Source organism: Arachis duranensis, chromosome 9, assembly GCF_000817695.3.
Source record: "Arachis duranensis cultivar V14167 chromosome 9, aradu.V14167.gnm2.J7QH, whole genome shotgun sequence".
In the NCBI taxonomy this organism is placed as follows: Eukaryota; Viridiplantae; Streptophyta; class Magnoliopsida; order Fabales; family Fabaceae; genus Arachis; species Arachis duranensis.
The window spans coordinates 52,483,108-52,505,713 of record NC_029780.3 but is presented as its reverse complement, the minus strand read 5'-3'; the positions used below and the strand labels follow the sequence as shown (position 1 = coordinate 52,505,713).

Sequence of the window (22,606 nt, the reverse complement as noted above, 5' to 3'; positions counted from 1 at the left end):
TTCGAACCTTGGTGAAAGCACTTGAGGAGCAATTTTTCCTTGATTTTCCATGAAGAGAGCACGACATTGCCCTGCTCTCCAAGAGGGCAGAGCAGAAAAATGAGCGCTACTTTGCTTTGGGGTGTGGCTCCAGCTTCGAACCTTGGTGGAAGCACATTGGTTTATTTTCGCTTATTTTTGGCCCTTAAAGATGCCTTTTGTTCGTGCCTCAATTGTACGCCAAATATGGATTGCTATAAATCGTTGGAAAGCTCTGCTGCCCTTGGCAAGAGCAGGGTAGTGTGTGCTGATTGCCTATTCTCCTTTAATTTGGTCATGGGCCACGCTTTTAAAAGCGTGGCCTAAGGCTCCAAAGTGTGCTCCAACTTCAAAGTGTGTCCCAAAGCTCTTTTTTTCTCCTTTTTTTGTGCTTCTTTGCTTCTTTTTCTTCTTATTTCCTACAAGATTTATAAAATTAAAAGATCAAGGAAATATACCAATTAAGTACAAAAGCATTCAATATTTAAGCACAAATCATCAATTTCTTGTATGAAAAAGCATAGAAAAATAGGTATATGATGACATGTCATCAATAAGGCTCGTCCCAGACAAAGTATTTTGCATCATTCATGAGCTTTCTCTTTTGATGTTTATTGATCCCTGGAGGTAGAGCCCCAGTTGCCTTGAAGTTGGCAATGTCTGCAAACCATGGGGCTTTGTGCACTGTCATTAACTGCTCATCAGGGAAGAGCTCGTTCACACTCATATCATGTGTTCCTCCTTTCTCATGAGGAATCCTGGATAGGTGATCTGCCACCTTGTTCTCCACTCCCTTCTTATCTCTGATTTCAATATCAAACTCCTGCATTAATAAGATCCATCTTATTAGTCTTGGCTTTGATTCTTGCTTGGCAAATAAATATTTAAGTGCTGAGTGATCTATAAAAACAATGACTTTAGCACTAATGAGGTATGATCTAAACTTGTCAAAGGCAAAAACTATGGCTAGCAATTCCTTTTCAGTGGTGGTATAATTTCTTTGAGCATCATTGAGGACCTTGCTAGCATAGTATATTACATGGACTAAGTTATTTTTCCTCTGCCCTAACACTGCCCCTGCTGCAAAGTCAGATGCATCACACATCAATTCAAACGGTAAGTTCCAATCAGGTGGGGAGATGATAGGGGCAGAGGACAATCTTTCTTTCAAATGCTCGAATGCCAACATGCAGCTTTCATCGAAGATGAATGGTGTATCTGATACAAGGAGATTACTCAAGGGCTTAGCTATTTTTTAAAAATCTTTAATAAATCTTCTGTAAAAGCCAGCATGCCCTAAAAAGCTTCTAATTGCCTTGACATCACTGGGTGGAGGAAGCTTTTCAATAAGTTCCACTTTAGCCCTGTCCACTTCGATTCCTTGGTTAGAAATCTTATGGCCAATAACTATTCCTCCTGTCACCATAAAGTGACATTTCTCCCAATTTAAGACCAAATTGGTCTCTTGGCATCTTTTCAATACCAAGGCTAGGTGATTCAAGCAACTAGTAAAAGAATCTCTGAATACCAAAAAATCATCCATAAAAACTTCAATGAATTTCTCTATTATATCTGAGAAGATAGAAAGCATGCAGCGTTGGAAAGTCGCAGGTGCATTACATAGCCCAAATGGCATGCGCCTGTAGGCAAACACTCCATATGGACAGGTAAATGAAATTTTCTCTTGGTCTCTAGGATCAACCACTATTTGGTTATATCCTGAATAACCATCAAGAAAACAGTAATAAGCATGTCCTGCGAGTCTTTCCAACATCTGATCCATGAATGGGAGAGGGAAATGATCCTTTCGTGTAACTTCATTGAGTTTTCGATAGTCAATGCACATCTGCCATCCCGTGACGGTCCTTGTAGGTATCAGTTCGTTCTTCTCATTGGGAACCACAGTTATTCCTCCTTTCTTGGGCACAACATTCACGGGGCTGACCCAAGGGCTGTCTGAGATCGGGTATATTACTCCTCCTTGCCAAAGCTTCAATACCTCTTTTTGTACCACTTCCTTCATGATTGGGTTCAGCCTTCTTTGGGATTGAATGGATGGTTTTGCATCATCTTCCAACAGTATTTTATGCCTGCATATAGCTGAATTGATTCCCTTCAGGTCAGCAAGGGTCCATCCGATGGCGTCCTTATGCTCCTGCAGCACCTTGAGCAGTTTATCCTCTTGATCTTGGCTGAGGCATGAGCTTATGATTACTGGGTAGTTTTCATTTTCTCTTAGGTATGCATATTTGAGAGTGGGTGGCAATGCTTTGAGTTCAACCTTGGGTGCCTCTGACTTTTCAGCTCTTCCTTTGGTGCATCTTGAACATGACTCTCTGCTGTTGCAACATCCTCACTTGATATGTACTCCTACTCCATTGATCTCTCGGACTCTTCATGCTCTTCTTCTTCAAAACACTCATGCACTTCTTCTTCAAGTGCGTCTAACCTCATGCATTCCCCCAATTGTTCTGGTGGGTAACTCATGGCCTTGAAGACATTGAATGTCATCTTTTCGTTGTGTAATCTCAAGGTAAGATCACCTTTTTGGACATCAATGATAGCTCCAGCAGTAGCCAAGAACAGCCTTCCCAGAATAATGGAGGTCTTGGCTTCCTCCTGCATGTCCAACACTACAAAATCTGCCGGGAATATGAAGTCTTCTACTTTCACCAACAAATCCTCTACTATGCCATGAGGGAACTTGAACGATCGTTCTGCCAGTTGTAAGGCCATTTTTGTTGGTTTAGCCTCCTCGATCTCCATCTTCCTCATCATTGCTGCTGACATCAAATTGATGCTGGCTCCTAAGTCACAAAGGGCCTTCTCTACTATGATTTCCCCTATATTACAAGGGATCTGAAAGCTCCTAGGATCCTTCAACTTCTGGGGTAGTTTGTGCTGGATGATAGCACTACATTCTTTGGTTAGTATCACAGTCTCATTGTTCTTCCAGCTTCTCTTCTTAGTCATCAGCTCCTTTAGGAACTTGGCATATAGTGGCATTTGTTCTATTGTTTCAGCAAAGGGTGTGTTGATTTGTAGTTTCTTGAAGATTTCTAGGAATCTCACAAACTGGTTGTCATCTTCTTTTTTCTTCAACTGTTGAGGATATGGAGCTCTTGAGATGTTCAGTTTTGGCATCCCTTTTTCTTTTTGTGGACTTGAAGTGGGAGTTTGAACTCCCTCTTGCTCTTCTCCCTTTTTATTTGAGCCTTCTTCTTGTGGTTTTTGGGAGAGTTCCTTAAGTTCCTTCCCGCTCCTAAGTGTTATAGCTTGACACTCTTCCTCTTTGCTTGAATTGTTATCATTGCAAAGGTTATGGTTAGAAAGCTGCTTGAATAGATAACCGATTTGTGTCTCCAGTTTCTTGATGGCAGCATTTTGATTCTGCATGTTTGACTGCACCTCCTCTCTAAATACTTTACTGTTTCGGACGTCTTTGCATACTTCCTCAAGTAAGGTTTCAAGCTTAGAGAGTCTGTCATCAATTGATGGTAGATTGGGATTAGAGGTGGAAGGATGAGAGGTGTTGTTGTGGTTTTGATAATGGTGTGGAGAAGTGTTGTTGTGGGGGTGTTGATATGTCTTCTGTGTGAATTGTTGATGAGCGATAAACCCCATTTTTAGGGTTTATCTTGTATTGAATTTAGAGTATTTTGATAACCTTTTGTCACATTTAGCCTATGAATTAGCATGGTTTTGTTATCTCTCCCATATTTAGGCTTAAGTGTAAAAACATGCTTTTTAAGCCTTATTTTGATGAATTCTAGTTCCTCCTTGATTCCATAAGATGCCTTGATATGTTTGCTAGTAATCTCAAGTTGAAATAGGCTAGTCATGGATCAAGAGAGCAAGGAAGAAAGCATGCAAGTGGAGAGAAGCACAAAAGCCAAAGAAATTGATCTCAGCCATGCACGCGCACGCGCACAAGGCGCCCGCGCGCACATTGCAGAATCGACCAGGGACGCGCACGCGTCGATGACAGCACATGACTTCATTAATGCAACACGTGCCTGGCGATTTGAGAGGGTTTCTGAACCCGTTTTGGTGCCAATTGCTAGGAGAAAGGAATAAAAGGATGAAGGATTAAGGGGAAGGCATCAATCAATCTAATCAATCTAGCATATAGCATAATTAGGATTAGTTTTAGAGAGAGAAGCTCCCACTTCTCTCTAGAATTAGGATTAGGTTTAGGTTAATCTCTCTTCTTAGATCTAGGTTTAATTCATGCTTTGATTCACTTTTCATTTACCAATTCTTAATCTTCTCCTCCTCCTCTTTCTAGTTATGTGCTTTAATAATTGTAATTCTTCATTTTTTTTTGGACAGATTGTTGTTTCTTTGTTTTCTTTCAATAATGCAATTTGAGGTAATTCATGATAATTGTGATTTCCTTGATTGTTGTTGTTAATTCTTTGCAATAATTGTTGATAGATTCCATTCTTATTCTCAAATTACTATGCTTTTCTTTTGTGCCTTCCAAGTGTTTGATGAAATGCTTGGTTGGATTTTAGTGTAGGTTTTGTTCCTCTTGGCCTAGGTAGAGTAATTAGTGACTCTTGAGTTATCTAATTCCTTTGTTGATTGATAATTAGAAGTTGCTAATTGATTTGAATGCCTCTAAAGCTAGTCTTTTCCTTTAGGAGTTGATTAGGACTTGAGGAATCAAATTGATTCATCCACTTGACTTTCCTCCATGGTTAGAGGTTAACTAACTGGGAACAATGGACAATTTGTCATCACAATTGAGGAAGATAACTAGGATAGGACTTCTAGTTCTCATACCTTGCCAAGAGCTTTGCTAGTTGTTAGTTTATTTTCTTTGCCATTTATATTTCTTGTCTAAAATCTTAAAAACCCCAAATATAACTCACAACCAATAACAAGACACTTCATTACAATTCCTAGGGAGAATGACCCGAGGTCCAATACTTCGGTTTAAAAATTTTAGGGGTTTGTACTAGTGACAAACAACTTTTTGTATGAAAGGATTATTGTTTGGTTTAGAAACTATACTTTACAACGAGATTTCATTAGTGAAATTCTAAACCGTCAAAAATCCAATCATCAATGAGCTGCATTGTTTTTGGAGTTGTAACATCTCTGGTCTTGGCTTTGATTTTGCTGATTCCCCCACCCAAAGTTTGGGTGGTTCCTCCATCCAGGGTTGTATGTCTTGGAGTATGGATCATGGTTCTGTCTAGTTGAATTCCCAATGTAGTTGGCTTGCTCAAGGTTACCTTCTGCTTCTTCTTCAACTCCTTCTTGGGTTGTTGAGGAAGTGGTGATTGCTGCCATTTGGTTCTTCTCCATCTTCTTGGTGAGGTCAGCTAGCTGCTTTGTAATGAGCTTGTTCTGAGCCAGCAGAGCATCTACATTGTTTAGCTCTATTACTCCTCTCGTGTTCCCTCTTTCGGAAGCATAGAAGTAGTCATTCTCAGCTACAGTCTCTATTACATCTTTGGCTTCTTCAATGGTCTTCTTCTTGTTCAATGATCCTCCAGAGGAATGGTCTACTGCCTTCTTTGATTCATATGACAAGCCTTCATAAAAGATGTGCAACTGCACCCATTCATTGAACATATTTGGTGGACACCTCCTTGTTAGGTTTTTGAACCTTTCCCAAGCTTCATAAAGTGTCTCCCCATCTTGCTGTCTGAACGTCTGCACTTCAGTTCTAAGCCTATTAATCCTTTGAGGGGGGTAAAACCTTGCCAAAAACTTATTCACTACCTCCTCCCAATTTGTCAGGCTTTCTTTTGGGAAGGATTCAAGCCATTTGGATGCCTTGTCCCTGAGTGAAAAAGGGAACAAGAGCAGCCTATAGACATCCGGGTTGACTCCATTGGACTTCACTGTGTCACAGATCCTCAAGAAGGTGGTCAAGTGTTGATTCGGGTCTTCTTGAGTACCTCCTCCAAATGAGCAATTATTCTGTACAAGAGTGATGAGCTGAGGTTTTACTTTGAAATTGTTGGCATGTATGGTGGGTTTCTGAATGCTACTTCCATAGTTGCTTGGGTTTGGATTAATGTAAGAGCTTAACACTCTTCTATCCTCCCCAGTATGATTTGCTCTACCTCCTCCCCCATGGTTATCAGCCTCTTCTTCATGTTGGTTTTCCATGTTGCCTTCCATGTTTAGTTCAAAGTGTTCCTCCTCCTCTTCAGCACCGATTGCACGCTTTCCTCTTGCTTCCCTCCTTAATCTAAGGAGGGTCCTCTCTGGTTCAGAATCGAAGGAAGTTGAAGCCCCGCTTCTTCTCCCTGTCATACAGCCAACAAGTACAAGCAAGTAATAATATGTGCAGATAGTATTGCTATCAGAATTACTGTTAGTTGTTAGTGATGCAATATATCAAACAGTTAGTGGGTTAGCAAACTGAATGGTAGATAACAACTAACACGAAAGAGTAGATGGGGAAGGGGAGAGGTTAACTAAGACAGAAAGTAAATTACTCAAATAGAAAATTAAATCAACAAAACAAAAATGCTCAATCTAGTGATCTCCTAATTTAATCATTGTTGATGCACAATCAATCCCTGGCAACGGCGCCATAAACTTGATGCAAGTGGAAACTGTCTCTCAACAAATTTCCTTCGGCAAGTGTACCGAATTTGTCATCAAGTAAAAACACACAATAGAGTGAGGTCGAATCCCACAGGGATTGATTGATCAAGCAACTTTAATTAGAAGAAAGTTCTAGTTGACCGAATTCAGAATTTGGGTTGAGATTTGCAGAAATTAAAATGGCGGGAATGTAAATAACAGAAAAAGTAAATGCTAGAATTAAAGTGCTGAAAGTAAATGACTGAAAGTAAATTGCAGAATTGTAAATGGGAATGGGGTGTTTGTTCATGAAAGTAAATGTAGAAATTAAAGAGAATGGGTGAGATCATAATTAGGGAGTTCATTGGGTGCAGAAGATATTGCAATTCTCCGGATCAAGTTCATTTTCATCTCTTCCTCAATCAATGCACTCATTGATCTCCTTGGCAATCTTAATTGATTGAATTACAATTTCTTGCAATTCAATCTCTCAAGTCTTGATCAATAGCCAATTCCTTGGTCAATTTCTCATGAGAAGAGATGAAGTGTGGTCACTGATTAACCACATGCATTTCCCAAATCAAGTATTGAGAGGATTATAGTCACATATCCATTCAAACCCAATTTGGTCCAGCATGAGAAAGCATTTCTAGCTTGATCTCTTCATTCCTCTTTCAAGGTTCAGAAGAGATCCAAGTTTGAATAGCTCATTTTACAAGATAACTACCCAATGGGATGAAGGTCGAAAGCTTTCAAGTAAAATCAAGAGAAAAGATAGAAGAAGAAGAATGAAAATTAGTATTGATCCATCAACTTACAACAGAGCTCCCTAACCCAATGAAAGGGGTTTAGTTGTTCATAGCTCTAGAAAATGAAAACAAAGATGGAGAGCACATCATGGAACTAGGAGAGCAGAGTAAAATACAGAGAGTAGTTCTATTTTCCCCACTTTTCTGCAACTTTCCAACTCCTTCATAATTCAAAGCTACTCCTATATATACTACTCTTCTCAGCTTCTAGTTGGTTCTTCAAGCCTTGGGCCTTTAGATCTTGAGTTTGAAGCAATTCTCTTCTTCATTTGGGCTTGGGTTTACTTGCAGAGAGAAAGTGTGAAGTAAGCAGAGACTTTAGCTCAGGACGTTAGGGGTGTTAACGTTTTAGTGAAAGTATGAGTTCGAGAATGTTAGTGACACTCAACATTGTCACTAACGTTCCAATGTGCCCCTATGTCTCACGTTAGAGTCCACGTTAACTAGGTTAACGTGGCTTCTAACGTGGCCTTGCCATCCTTCGAGAACGTTAGTGACATTCAACATTGTCACTAACGTTCCAATGTGCCCCTATTTCTCACGTTAGAGTCCACGTTAACTAGGTTAACGTGGCTTCTAACGTGGCCATTCTTAGCCATCCCCAACGTTAATGACAATGTTGAGTGTCACTAACATTGGCTCATCTTTCACTCATCATCGTTAGCTTTCCACGTTAACTCAGTTAACGTGGAAGTTAACGTGGCTCCTTGGGGTTTTGTGGTTGCTTCCAACGTTAGTGACAATGTTGGGTGTCACTAACGTTATCGACCACCCTTGCCTCTTACGTTAGCTTCCACGTTAACCAAGTTAACGTGGGAGTTAACGTGGTACATTGCACCTTAGGCCAACGTTAGTGACAATGTTGAGTGTCACTAACGTTGGCTTCTTCCCCCTTTTAACGTTAGAGGCCACGTTAACTAAGTTAACGTGGACTCTAACGTAGCCACTTATGATCATTGGCCAACGTTAGTGATAATATTAAGTGTCACTAACGTTGACTCAAAGTCCTATCTTCACGTTAGAGTTCACGTTAACTTAGTTAACGTGACTTTTAACGTGGGCAATGATGGCTTCGAGAGCGTTATTGGCAATCACTTTTCTCATTAACTTTGCAAGTTACCTCCCATTCCACGTTAGTGGTAACGTTAATTAGATTAACATGACTGCTAAGTGGTTCTTCCTTGCTTCCTTTGGTCCTGAAATCAAGCAATAGAGTGCATCAAAGTTCTAGTCCAAGTCATGGGTAATGCAACATACAATTTGTTACTAAACTCATGCAAAATCCTCATGAAATCATGTAAAATTCACAATGTATGCTTGAATCAAGGTGTAAGTGAATATCTACCCAAAACTAGCTCATTTCCTAAAGAAATGCATGAAACTACCTTAAAAACAGTAAAGAAAAGGTCAGTGAAACTGGCCAAGATGCCCTGGCATCACTTACGCGCGGATTGGGAATTTGCCATCGACGCGCACGCGCACATGCCGTGCGTGCGCCGATGCTGTCTGTGGCCCACTTTAATGAAATCGCCCCCAGCGATTTTGCAGCTCATTTTGGGCCCAATCCAACCCATTTCTGATGCTATTGAACCCAAGGATTGAAGGGGGAATGAACATACTTAGTCATAGTGGAGTTTTTATCATGTTTTAGGTTAGAATTCTAGAGAGGAGAGAGCCTCTCCTCTCTCTAGAATTTAGGGTAGTTTAGATTTAATTTTCTTAAATCCAACTTTTAATTCTTGTTTTGATTTAGTTTCTCCTTTTAATTTCTTGTTGTTACATCTCTACTCTTCTAGTTTTACTTGTTCATTTCTTTTATTTTGTTGCTTTTATGTTCATGAACCTTGTTGGATCTTAATTTTCCTTTAATGCAATTTTATGTTTGATGTTATTTTTATTGTTGATTTGAGTTATTGATTTTACTTTTCTTGCTATTGGTAGTTGGTAGAATTTATTATTCTTGCACATTTACTATGCTTTCCTTTTGTGCCCACCAAGTGTTTGACAAAATGCTTGGTTGGATGTTAGAGTAGATTTTGAGCATTCTTGGCTTGGAAAGAGTAATTAGGCAATCTTGAGTCATGAAAACCCAACTTATGTTGGTGATCTATAGGACTTATGGAATATTGTTTCCATTGACGCTAATCTTTTGCTAGTTTAATTAGTAAGTCGGTTAGGACTTTTGGATTGATATTAGCTAGTCTTGTTAGACTTTCTCCCTAATTGTTGGAGTTGACGTAATGAGATAAATTCTTGTTTATCATTGTGATATGATTGATTATCTTGTTTGACTTTCTCCCTATTTGTTGGAGTTGACTAAATAAGATGAATTAATCATGCATGACTAGTATAGAAAGCCTATGATCTCAATTCATTGCCATGAATGTCTCTCTTTCTTTAATTGCTTCCTTTAATTGCTTGTTTGATTTACTTTTCGTATCATTTACTTTCTTGCTTTTACGTTTCCTTGCCCAATATCAAATCAAACCCCCCTTGATCCCCATAGCCAATAATTAAGCACTTCATTGCAATTCCTTGTGAGACGACCCGGAGTCTTAATACTTCGGTTAATTTTCATTGGGGTTTATACATGTGACAACCAATATTTTTGATTAGGAGGATTGTTTGTTGGTGTAAAACTATACTTGCAACGAGAATTCATTCAATTGAGGAAATTCTAAACCACGACAACTTTTCTTAAATCACCCTTCACCTACTTATTCATGTAAATTGCATGGTTTCACTTTCCCTCCCTTATTATGTGATATATGAGAAAATATGTTCCTTATACTTTGAAATAATCAAACTTAATTATCCTTTATTACCATTCAATGCCGTGATTTGTGTGTTGAGTACTTTCAGGTTTTATAGGGCAGGAATGATTTAAAGGATGGAAAGAAAACATACAAAAATGGAAGAAAAACACAAATTGGAGTTTTGGAGCAACTGGCAGTGACGCGTCCGCATGGACAACGCGAACGCGTGGTTCGCACAAAAGAGAATCGACGCGAGCGCATGGATGAGGTGAACGCGTAAGTTGCGAAATACAACTGACGCGGGGGCGTGACTGACGCGACCGCGTGGTAGAGCAACACTCCAGATGACGCGACCGCGTGATCCACGCGGACGCGGGATGTGCACGATCTGTAGAATTTGCATATCTCGTTTCCAGCGATTTTTGGGCCCTTTTGGCCCAGATCCAAATCCAAGAAGCATAGATTAGAAGTTATGAAGTGAGGGAATGCATTCAGGGAGATGACAATCAGATAGTGAGTAATTTTCACTTTTCATAGTTTAGATGTAGTTTTTAGAGCGAGAGGTTCTCTCCTCTCTCTTAGGATTTAGGATTAGGATTTCTATTAGGATTAGGATTGTTTCTTCATACCAGGTTCAATAATTTATGTTTCTCTTCTAGTTTTGTTTACTCTGAAGCTTTTATTTGTGTTTGATTTATGTTACCCAGTTGGCTTATGAATATTGTCCATGTTAGAATTGACATCTTCATTCAATATAATTTGAGGTATTCCGGATATTTATGGTTTCAATTTAGCTTTTTATATTCTTGGCTTGAATTGATTAATTGGTAACTCTTGAGTTGTCAAACTCATTGTCGACTGAAAATTGGAATTCTTCAAGAATTAACTCGAGTTCCACTAACTCTAGCCTTTTCCAAGGAAACACTAGGACCTGAGGAACCAAACTTATTCCATCCACTTGACTTACCTTCATAGTTAGAGGTTAACTTAGTGGGAGAAAAATCCAATTCAATTGATAAGGATAACTGGGATAGGACTTCTAGTTTTCATACCTTGCCAAGAGTTTTATTAGTTATTAATTTATTAATTCTTGCAATCTATTTCTCTTGCTTAAAACCTTTTTCAAACCCAAACACTGTTTTTCCATAACCAATAATAAATCATACTTCCCTGCAATTCCTTGAGAAGACGAGGTTTGAATACTTCGGTTTATAAATTTATTGGGTTTTGTTACTTGTGACAACCAAAACGTTTGTACGAAGGGATTTTCTATTGGTTTAGAATCTATACTTACAACGTGACTATATTTTTTACAAAATTCTTTACTAGCAAAAATCCTAATGTCAACACACAACCTATGAGTTTTGAGCTTAATTTGTATGGTTACATCAAAACATAAATTTCATTCCTGTGTGTTTCGCACTTATTTTCTATGCTTGCAATCTTTATTTTGTTTTAATCTATATGTCCAATATAGAATATAGATACATACCAAGAGATGATTAAGGCCATTAATTGTTTTTGCTCACTTATCCCAAATAAGCCTACCCTTTTATCTCACCCTTGTTAACCACTTTGAGCTTTTTAATCTCCTTCTATTTTATAACCACATTACTAGCCTTAAGCAGAAAAACAAAATAAAAATCCCAAGTTGAATCCTTGGTTAGCTTAAGATAGATATTGTGTATAATTTAAGTGTGGGGAATTTTATGGGAACATGGAATGACAGAAAAAAGTAGGGAATTAAATTGAATAAGTTATTTGAAAATTTGGGAAGCATGCTCATGTGAAATCAAAACAATAAAATTACCATGTGCATTGAAAAAAAATTATTAAGTAATTAAATAAGGGGATACAAAAATTACCCCAATGCAAAATAAAAAGAACCAATGCACATGGGACAAAATTTAAAAATAAATTGGTGCATGAGCATGCAATACAAAAGTGGGAAAATTTGGGTAGCTAGGTAAAGAACTTTGAAATCGTATAAAGTGTGTATGTTAGGTGAGATCTTAGTTTAATCAAGGATTCACCTTGTTAGCTCATTTAGCCTTATATATACATCCGTACCCTTACCTTAGCCCCATTACAACCTGGGAAAAGACCTCATGATTTTTGTATGTCTATATTCAATATTTGTTGATTGGTTAGATGAAAAACAAAGTTTTAGAAAGCAGGACTAGAAAAGAAGAGAGTGATTAACCCCAAACACTGAGTGATTAGAGAGTAAACACAAAATCCAGCGAGGGTTCAATAGCTCATTCTCATATATCCATGTTTAGTTTATTAATTGTCTTGAAAGTTTGTGACCTATCTTAACCTAACTCAATTGTGACTGTGCTTTAATATGGTTTGGCCTTAATTATACATATATGGTTCCTTGAAGATATGAAGCAAAATTAACCACATGAAAACTCTATATATATATAGGTGGATAATAACTAGAATTGCATGATTCATGTAGGTAGCTTACATCTAGAATAGATTGCATTGCATATGATTCCACCATTTTACCTTTACTCTTTTCTCTTGGATTTAGCATGAGGACATGCTAATCTTTAAGTGTGGGGAGGTTGATCAACCACTATTTTATGATTTATCTTATGCTCAATTGAATGATTTTATCAATTCTTCACCCACTTATTCATATGAATTTGCATGGTTTTACAATTTCTTCCTTATGATATGACATATGTGAAAACATGTTTCCTATGCTTTAGAAATATTAAATTTAATTATCCTTTATTACCATTCGATGCCGTTATCTGTGTGTTGAGTACTTTCAGGCTTTATAGGGCATGAATGGCTTAAAGGATGGAAAGGAAGCATACAAAAATGGAAGGAAAGCACAAAATGGAGTTTTTGAAGAAACTGGCAGTGACGCGAATGCGTGGACGACGCGAATGCGTGCCTTGCGCACATTAGCATCTGCGCGAACACGTGCATGATGCAAACGCGTGGCTCATGTGAAACACAGATGACGCAGACGCATGACTGACGCGGCCACGAGGAAGAGCAAAACTCCAGATGACGCGACCACGAGGAAGAGCAAAACTCCAGATGACGCGACCGCGTGACCCACGTGGACGTGTGACTTGCGCGATTTGCAGAAATTACAGAATACGCTGAAGATGATTTTGGGCCGCATTTTGATCCAGATCCAAGCCCAGAGAACACAGATTAAAGGCTATAAATTGGGGAATCCATCCATTCATCATATACTTCATATTCATAATTCATTTTTGATATAATTTAGATGTAGCTTTAGAGAGAGAGAGGCTCTCTTCTCTCTCTTAGGATTTAGGTTTCTATTAGGATTAGGCTATGATTTCGTCAATTACAGGTTCAATGTTCCTTTAATTTATATTTCTCTTCCATTTTTAGATACTCTAATGCTTTTATTTGATTTATGTTGCCAAATTGGCTTTTGACCTTTTCATATTAGGATTTTCTTAACTAATGCAATTTGAGGTATTTTCAGATATATGATTTTGATTTAGTTTTCTATATTCTTGGCTTTGGTTGAGTAATTAGAGACTCTTGAGTTATCAAACTCTTTTGTTGATTGATAATTATTATCTTTGCAAATTGACTTGAATTCCACTAACTTTAGTCATTCCTTGGGAATTGACTAAAACTTGAGGATTCATATTGATTCATCCACTTGACTTACCTTTATAGTTAGAGGTTGACTTAGTGGGAGCAAAATATAATTCCCATCACCATTGATAAGGATAACTAGGATAGGACTTCTAATTTTCATACTTTGCCAAGAGTTTTATTAGCTATTGATTTATTAATTCCTGCAATTTATTTCTCTTGTTCAAACTTTTTTCAAAAACCCAAGATTATTGTTTTTCGTAACCAATAATAAGAACACCTCCCTGCGATTCCTTGAGAAAATTACCCGAGGTTTGAATACTTCGGTTTATAAATTTATTGGGTTTTGTTATTTGTGACAACCAAACTTTTGTACGAAAAGATTTTTGTTGGTTTAGAAATTATACTTACAACGCAATTATAGTTCTATGAAATTCTTTACTGGCAGAAATCCGATCGTCAAATACCTTCCATGCTTCTCTTTGTGATTCCCTTTCCTCCTTTTACTTTCTCTGTGTCTTCGTCTTCAAAGAGCACCCCAGCCCTGTTGCATAGCCTTAAAATGGTGCTTGGATGACCAAGCCTACCCGATTTGCTTGTGTTTTCAGCCATCTCCTGAATACTATCAGCTATGATTTGTGAGAGGTTGATTTCTCCTCCATGTAAGATGCAGTATGTCAAGAGTACTCACTTGACTGTGATCGCTGAGGTGTTTCCAGTAGGGAGTATAGATCTCCTTACTATCTCATACCACCCCTTGGCCTCAGGAGTGAGATCTAGTCTTTTCAAGTGGATTGGGGCTCCCTTTGAGTCTCTTTCCCAGTCTGTGCCTTCCAAACATATCCCCAAGGGTCATTCTCTCCCTGCATTCTATCCTCAAAGCTGAGCTCTCCATAGGTTATTCTCCTCAGTTGTAGGACCCTCATAATTGATGATGGACTAAAATCCACCTCAACACCTCTGACGTAGCTCTTATAAAGGGGGCTGTCCTTACTTTCTTTCACAATATTTGCGTAGAATTCTCTTATCATGACTGCACTGATATCAGTGAAAGGATCGCATAGAAGTTCCCACCTTATTTCCTTAATAATTTGCCTCATGATGGGATACTCCCCTTCCCTCAGTCGAAAGTCTATCCCATGAATGACATGCTTTGATTTCATGAGCCTACGATATCTTGCTTCATGAAACTGAGATTTAAATCTCTTTGTATCATGGGTTGGGGGTTCGGCTACCATTGGTTCCTTTCCCTTTCTTCTACTAAAGCTTTATGGAGCCATGAGTTTAGAAAGAGGGGAGAAGCAAGGGTGAATTTTGGTTGGGGTGAGGTTTGGTTTTGTTGTGAAAGGAAGGGAAAATAATGTGCTGTTTGGGGAAAAGGGGCGCTGAACGTGTTTTTGGATAGGTGAAAGGTGAAACAAAGGCTTATAAGTGTGAGGAAAGCTTGTATGAATGTGTAGCTCATGAAGTGTCTCAAACTATTTATAGACAAGGCATCAAGGCTTTGAACAAAAACACACTTGAAGAGATCAATTCGATTAGGAACATGAAGGGTGAAGATTGAGCTAAACATTATGGGAAACTCATGAGAGCAACGGCTGGTATGCATAGTTGAAGGTTGACAAGGATTCCTTCCCCATTGGATGCATGAGTTTCGGCCTCCAAGAGTGCATACATGCTGATTTTGTTTTCCAAGGGGCACGCTTCTCTAAGCACATGTGATCACCTTTCTTTGGCTCGTCATAGCCGTGCCTTCCCTCCTCTTTTGTCCTTTTCTCAATCTTCTTTTTCCTATTCAATTAAATCAAAGCAATATTAAGCCTTAAGAATTAAAAGTGGCACAGTGGTGTGGCGAATATAATTTACACAATTCAACATGTTCCCTATTCATAAATAACCAATTGTGCTCCATAGATAGTGAACCAAAATTTGGTGAACACCAAACTTATCTCTTGCTAAGGGATCAAGGTAAAATGCAAATAATCCATCACTATTGGTGCATTCATCATAAGAAACATTTTATTTTCTACCATAAACTACCAAAATGAAACTATGTATGATCCACCTATTCATAAATTTGATCCCATGAACAAAAATGATTTTTTTGGAATTCAATGTATATGCAGATACCGTACTTAATGTTTGGCTATATTCTCCATCAAAATGAATGAGCATATAGTCTAAGAAAGCTAGAAAAGCTATTTTAGAGTGCCTCCAGGCACACCAAACTTAGAAATTTAGCATATGCTTAAAGATCATGTATGCAACTATCAAACATATTCATGAGAACTCAAATTCATGTTAGAATCATTGGTTATTGGAATTAAAATCTAAACAAAAATTTTGAATCATGGGTTACCTCCCATGAAGTGCTCTTTTATTGTCACTAGCTTGACTTTTGGCCTTCATTAGGGTGGTTGATGACTGTAGTGTCTCAACTTGTCTCCCCCCACAGTGAGCTTCCTTCCAGTGCCTCTATGCTCAATCTCTGCATGCTCTAATGAGAGTATCCTGCTGACAGTGTAGTAGTCATCAGCTTGTTGGTTAGTCCCTAACTGTTGGTAGATTAACTGTACTTTATCTCCCTTTGAAAATCCCTCAGTTGGGATCTTTTTGTTCTTCTACCCTTTTTGAGCTTTTTTCTTGCTTTTCTTCCTCCTTTTTGGTGATCCTTTTCCTTTGACAGTGGGCTGCATTTCATTTTCTTCTTGCTTTCCTTCATCATTCTGCACAGTTTCATTCTCCTTCTGTCATGCTTTGTTGCTTATTTCTTGCTTTGGAAGGGAATTAATGAGTGGCTTGTTAGTTTCTTCCTTCCACTGCAAGTCTTCTTTGTTGATCTCCATGCAGCCTTTCTTTTCATCAGAGTGTTGTGTTTTCGAAAAAATACCCAGAGTAAGGCTTTCATCATGCAACCTTAAGGTCAATTACCCTTGTTCTACATCGATAATAGCCCTTGCTGTAGACAAGAATGGTCTTCCTAGTATGATGGAATCACCTCATTCCTCATCTAGGTGTAGAATCACAAAGTTTGCATGGAATATAAACTTATCCACTTTGACCAAAAGGTTTTCAATCACACCTTTGGGAAACACCACAGACTTGTCCACTAGCTCTAGTGACATCTGTATGGGCTTTACCTCCTCTATGCATAGCCTTTTCATCAGAGAAGAGGGCATTAGATTGATGCTAGCTCCTAAGTCACACATTGCTTTATTGATGCTTATGTTGCCAATGGTACAAGATAGGAAAAAGCTTCTAAGGTCCTCAAGTTTTGGGGGAAGCCCTTTCTGGATTAATGCACTGCATTCTTCAGTAAGCAATATATTTTCCTTCTCATGCCAACTTCTCTTTTTATTAATAAGCTCCTTCAAGAACTTTGCATATAGAGGCATCTGCTCTAATGCCTCAGCCAGTGGAATATTAATCTCCAATTTCTTGAAGACTTCAAGGAATTTGGGGAAGTATTGATCTTTGGTCTCCTTGTTAAACCTTTGGGGATATGGCAAGGGAGGTGTGAAAGTCTTCACTCCCTGCCTTTGTTCCTTAGCTGGTTCTTCTATTGCTTCTTTCCCTTTTCTTGATATTTATGGCTGCTTCTCTCCCTCTTCAGGCTTCTCTTGGTAACTCTTCTCTTTGAGCTTCTTTGAAGTTTGCTTGCTTGATTTCACTTCTTTGTTGCTGGCTTCCTCTTTTTCTGTTGGCTTTTTGTTGCTTTCCATAGGCTTCTTGGTTGTCTTCTTGTCATTCACCAATGTTCTTCCATTCCCTAGCTGTATGGCTTTGCACTCTTCTTTAGGATTTGGAATGGTATCACTTGAAAGTGAGCTTGATGGCCTTTCAATCACAGCTTGCTTGGAAAGCTGTCCAATCTGCCTTTCTATGTTTCTTATAGAAGCTTCATTGTTTTTGTTTGTGAGTTCTTGCTGTTTCATCATTTTTCCATCAATATCTCCAAGTTGGAGATTCTCTGAGAGTCTTGTGGGATTTATGGTTGGTTGTGAGCTGGTGAGGATGAATGATAAGTGTTTTGGTTGGTGGTTTGGTTATTAGATGGATAATGGGTGGAATTGGGGTAATTATTTTGAGGTTTTCTATATGGATTCTGGTTATTGTTCTGCTGGTTGTTATGGGTTGTGTTTCTTGAATTATTTTGGTTCGAATTTCTTTGCCATGGCTGCTGATTTGATTGTGATTATCTCTCCATTTGAGATTGGGGTGGTTCTTCCATGATGGATTGTAAGTGTCACCATAAACTTTACTTGATCTAGAACCTTGATTGTGCACATATTGAATTTGTTCATGCTGCTGATCTTCTTGGTTCTCTTCATCCTGCCCCTATGTGGTTGGTAGATGGCTTGTGACATTCACTGATGCAACTTGTAAGCTATCAATCCTCTTAGCCATTTGCTCAAATTGTTGCTGAATTTGCTGCTTGACGTTAGGATTTTTGCTAGTAAAGAATTTTGTAAAAATATAGTCGCGTTATGAGTATAGATTCTAAACCAACAGAAAATTCCTTCGTACAAACGTTTTGGTTGTCACAAGTAACAAAACCCAATAAATTTATAAACCGAAGTATTCAAACCTCGGGTCGTCTTCTAAAGGAATTGCAGGGAAGTATGATTTATTATTGGTTATGGAAAAACAGTGTTTGGGTTTGAAAAAGGTTTTAAGCAAGAGAAATAGATTGCAAGAATTAATAAATTAATAACTAATAAAACTTTTGGCAAGGTATGAAAACTGGAAGTCCTATCCCAGTTATCCTTATTGATTGCGATGAGAATTGCATTTTTCTCCCACTAAGTTAACCTCTAACTATGAAGGTAAGTCAAGTGGATGGAATAAGTTTGGTTCCTCAGGTCCTAGTCTTTCCTTGGAAAAGGCTAGAGTTATCGGAACTCGAGTTAATTCTTGAAGAATTCCAATTTTTAGTCAATAGTGAGTTTGACAACTCAAGAGTTACCAATTAATCAACCAAGGCCAAAAGGGAAGAAAATCTACTCGAGTGAAAATAATTTGGATAAAGCCAAAGTATCCATAACATATAAGTCTGAAATACCTCAATTTATATTAAATAAAGAAAATCCTAACATGAATGGCTCATAAGCCAAATAGGCAACAAAAGTAATACAAGCATTAAAGTATATGGAAATAAAAGAGAAATATAAAGTAAAAGGAATATTGAACCTGATGAAGAGTTGAAATCCTAAATCCTTTAAGAGGAATCCTAATCCTAAATCCTAAGAGAGAGGAGAGAACCTCTCTCTCTAAAAGCTACATCTAAAACCTAAAATTGAATTATGATCTGATATGAATTCCCCTCTTGAGTCTCTGCATGTTCCCTGACTTTAATCTGTGTTTCTGGGCCGAAAACTGGGTTGAAATACGGCCCATAATCTCTCCCAGCGACTTTTGTAATTCTGCAGATCACGCACGTCACGTGGCCGCATCGTCCACGCGATCGCGTCACTCAGTATTTTTCGTACCATGTGTGCGCGTCCTCCACGCATTTGCGTCATTCGTGTAGCTTCCAGTCCGCGCGGTCGCGTTAGGCACGCGAATGCGTCACTCTGATTTTTTCCATTTCGCTCGGTCGCGTGAGCCATGCCACCGCGTGACTTCTCGCTGGTCATCTTCTCAATTCCTTGTGTTCCTTCCATTTTTGCACGCTTCCTCTTCATTCCTGCCCTATGAAGCCTGAAACACTTAACACACAGATCAAGGCATCGAATGGTAATAAGAGAGGATTAAGATTAGCTAAATTAAGACCAAAGAAGCATGTTTTCAATCATAGAACTAAACTAGGAAGGAATTGTAAAATCATACAAATCCTATGAATAAGTGGGTGAAAAGCTTGATAAAACCACTCAATTAAATACAATATAAACCATAAAATAGTGGTTTATCAACCTCCCCACACTGAATCATTAGCATGTCCTCATGCTAAGTTCAAGGAGACAAAATAAATGAGTAGGGAAAAGCAGGACTCATGCAATGCAACCTATGAATATGAATGCAATTACATGCTAAAATGATTCTACCTACTTGGTGAAAAAGTAAATAAATCCTTCAAGAATAAATATGAACTGGATTTCAGTAATTCAAATCACAAAATACAATACAAATAACTTGCAAGAAGAAGATACCTCATGAAAGCAGGGAACATAGAATTAAGCGCTAAACCCTTACTGGTAGTGTATATCATTCTAACTCACAAGTGTCTAGGGTTAATTCTCTCAATTCTCTACTAATCTTGATTTCTATAGCTTGCTCTTCATCTAACAATCAACAAAAATTTAATGCACCAATACACAAATCAAGAGGTCTTTTAAGGGCTGGAATGGGATTAGGGTCAAGGTAGGATTGTATTTGGTCAAGTGGACTAAAATCTGAATCCTTAATTAACATAAACTTTTCCCACCTAACTTAGGACAATCCATATAATCAAAATACAAGATGTAACTTCCCGTTAACTGTGTTTTCCACATATTCATGCATTCTAAATTTGAGTTCAGTACATATGCATTGATACCAACAATTACTTTGGGGCATTTTGTCCCCTTTTATTATTTGTTTTTTTTCTTTTCCTTTTCACTTTTTTTAAATTTTTCTCTTCTTTTTTTTATTTTTCTTTTATTTTTCTTAATGTATATGATTAAAGTATTGAATGCAATAATATGTGCTCAACTATTATTTTGGACATTTTCACTAAAATATACAATACCCAATTACTCAAACCAAATATTTTCAAATCTAACTTCCCCACACTTAAATCGTGAGCACTATTACTAGTCTAAGCTAACTAAGGATTCAAATTAAGGACATTATTGTTTTCCACTTAGAGTTAGTAATGAGCTAAAGTAAAGAACAAATGGGTAAAATAGGCTCAAATTGGTTTGCAAAGGATAATGGAAGGGTAAGGCCATATGGGTATGTAGGCTTAGTGAAACAAGGCCTCAATCATATAAGTGCATGCATACATCAAACAGTGGAAATATAGAATTAAGCAAGAGAAAGATTACAATTTTAGAGAGAATAACACACAAAAATAAAATATATTGGTTGATAAAATGCAACCAATCAAATAGGCTCAAAATCTCACTGGTTTTGTGTGTTTGAGCTCTAAACTATGTTCCAAAATAATATTTCTTCATACAAGTTTTTTTTCAAAAAGTTTTTTTTTTTAATTTAAATTAGTGAAATACTATAAAAAGTTTCTTGAAAAAGAAAATATTACTTCAACCAAATGGTAAAATATGCACAAAATCAAATAAACATGCAATCAAACATGCAAATGCAATAATGAAAAACAAAAATTGGTGTTGAGAAGGGACTAACTAACCCGTGAAGATCGGTATCAACCTCCCCACACTTAAAGATTGCACCGTCCTCGGTGCATGCAAAGATGTGAAGGTGGGCGGGGGTTGTGGTTCCTCAGCCAGTGCTCGTTGTAGAGTCTTTCTCTTTACCCTTCCTGGTGGCCATCTTGAAAAGGGAGAAGAGAAAGGGACATGAAGTCAAAGGGATAGAGCAGAGGGGAGGGCAGCACGAGTGATAATTATGCCAAGGTAAAGAAGAATGTCGTTAACACATGGGCGCGACTCCATGAAATCAGGACAACAATGGAAACAGGGCATGATAAATTGAGGCAGTTAGATGCAAGATGTTTATTGGCATGATGGCAAAGGCATGAGTAGCATAAATCAAGCATTAAAGGCCATAATGTATTATTAGTCGTGAGAAACTAACAATAACATTTGTATTGACAATTATATTTAATTAATAAAATATTAGAAAGGGTTTTGTGAAAAGCAGGCATTAGAGTAGAATGATAGAATAATTAAGAATGCACAATGCCATACGGGCTTTTTCACAAACACAAAGTATGCATATTAAATAAGGTATGGAAAGTATTAAATTGAGCATGCAAGCACCCTTAAAAAATGATATATAATTGTCAAACAATTTCTTAATAATCCACAAGCAAAAAAATGACCCAAATAAATTTCTAACACCAATTGAAAGGAAAAAAGAAAGAAAAAGAAAGGAAGGAAGAAAGAAATGAGAAGGGAAAGAAAAGATTTAGATTTGGGGAAGAAAAGATAAGATATTTGGGTGATTTGGATAAGCTGTGCGGCGCAGGCGATGCGAGCGCATGGGGCACACGGTCGCGTGGGTCACGCTTTGATGAAGTGACGCTAATGCATGTGGCACGCGGACGCGTGACTCGATATGTGCTAGTGGCGCGAGTGCAGCCTCGTGTTCGCACAACTCTCTGTTTAAATGCATATTGCCAAAAATTTGGGTGACGCGGTCGCGTGGCGGGACACGATCGCGTGGATGGCCTATTTTGAAAAATGACGCGGACGCGTGGGGCACGCGTACGCGTGACAGGGCTTGTGCTTCTAGCACGAGTCCAGCCCAATTCTAGCTCAACTTTCGGCCATATACCCTTTTTACGTCGATTTCAGGGCACGCGTTCGCGTGGGTGACGCGGACGCGTCAGCGACGCGATCGCGTGGATCAATTTGTGCCAAAGGCACGCCTCCAGCCACGCTCTCGCATGACTCTCTGTTTAATTTTGTTTTCTTCTCAATGCACCTATGACGCGGACGCGTCGGCGACGTTGGCGTGTCGCGTGCAATTTCTTCCTTTTTATTAATGCAGTATGCAGAATGCAATGAATGCTATGCAAAATTCCAGGTTCAATCAAAACTCAAAAATAGACTAAAATTTAAATTGAAAAAGGAACGGTCATACCATGGTGGGTTGTCTCCCACCTAGCCCTTTTAGTTATAGTCCTTAACTTGGACATTTGGCGAGCTCCTTGTCAAGGTGGCTTGTGCTTGAACTCATCTTGAAACTTCC

The 22,606-nt window shown here is 38.3% G+C and overlaps 1 protein-coding gene across 1 annotated transcript; it reads right to left on the bottom strand.

Moving 5' to 3' along the window:
• Positions 1 to 568: 568 nt before the first annotated feature.
• Positions 569 to 3,414, bottom strand: LOC110281501 (uncharacterized). Its single transcript, XM_021143798.1, has 4 exons — positions 2,468 to 3,414; positions 1,747 to 2,357; positions 1,334 to 1,434; positions 569 to 841 (listed from the first exon to the last, which is right to left on the bottom strand). Exons 1-4 carry the CDS (start codon positions 3,412 to 3,414, stop codon positions 569 to 571), a joined length of 1,932 nt encoding a protein of 643 aa, XP_020999457.1.
• Between the last annotated feature and the right edge of the window lie 19,192 nt (positions 3,415 to 22,606).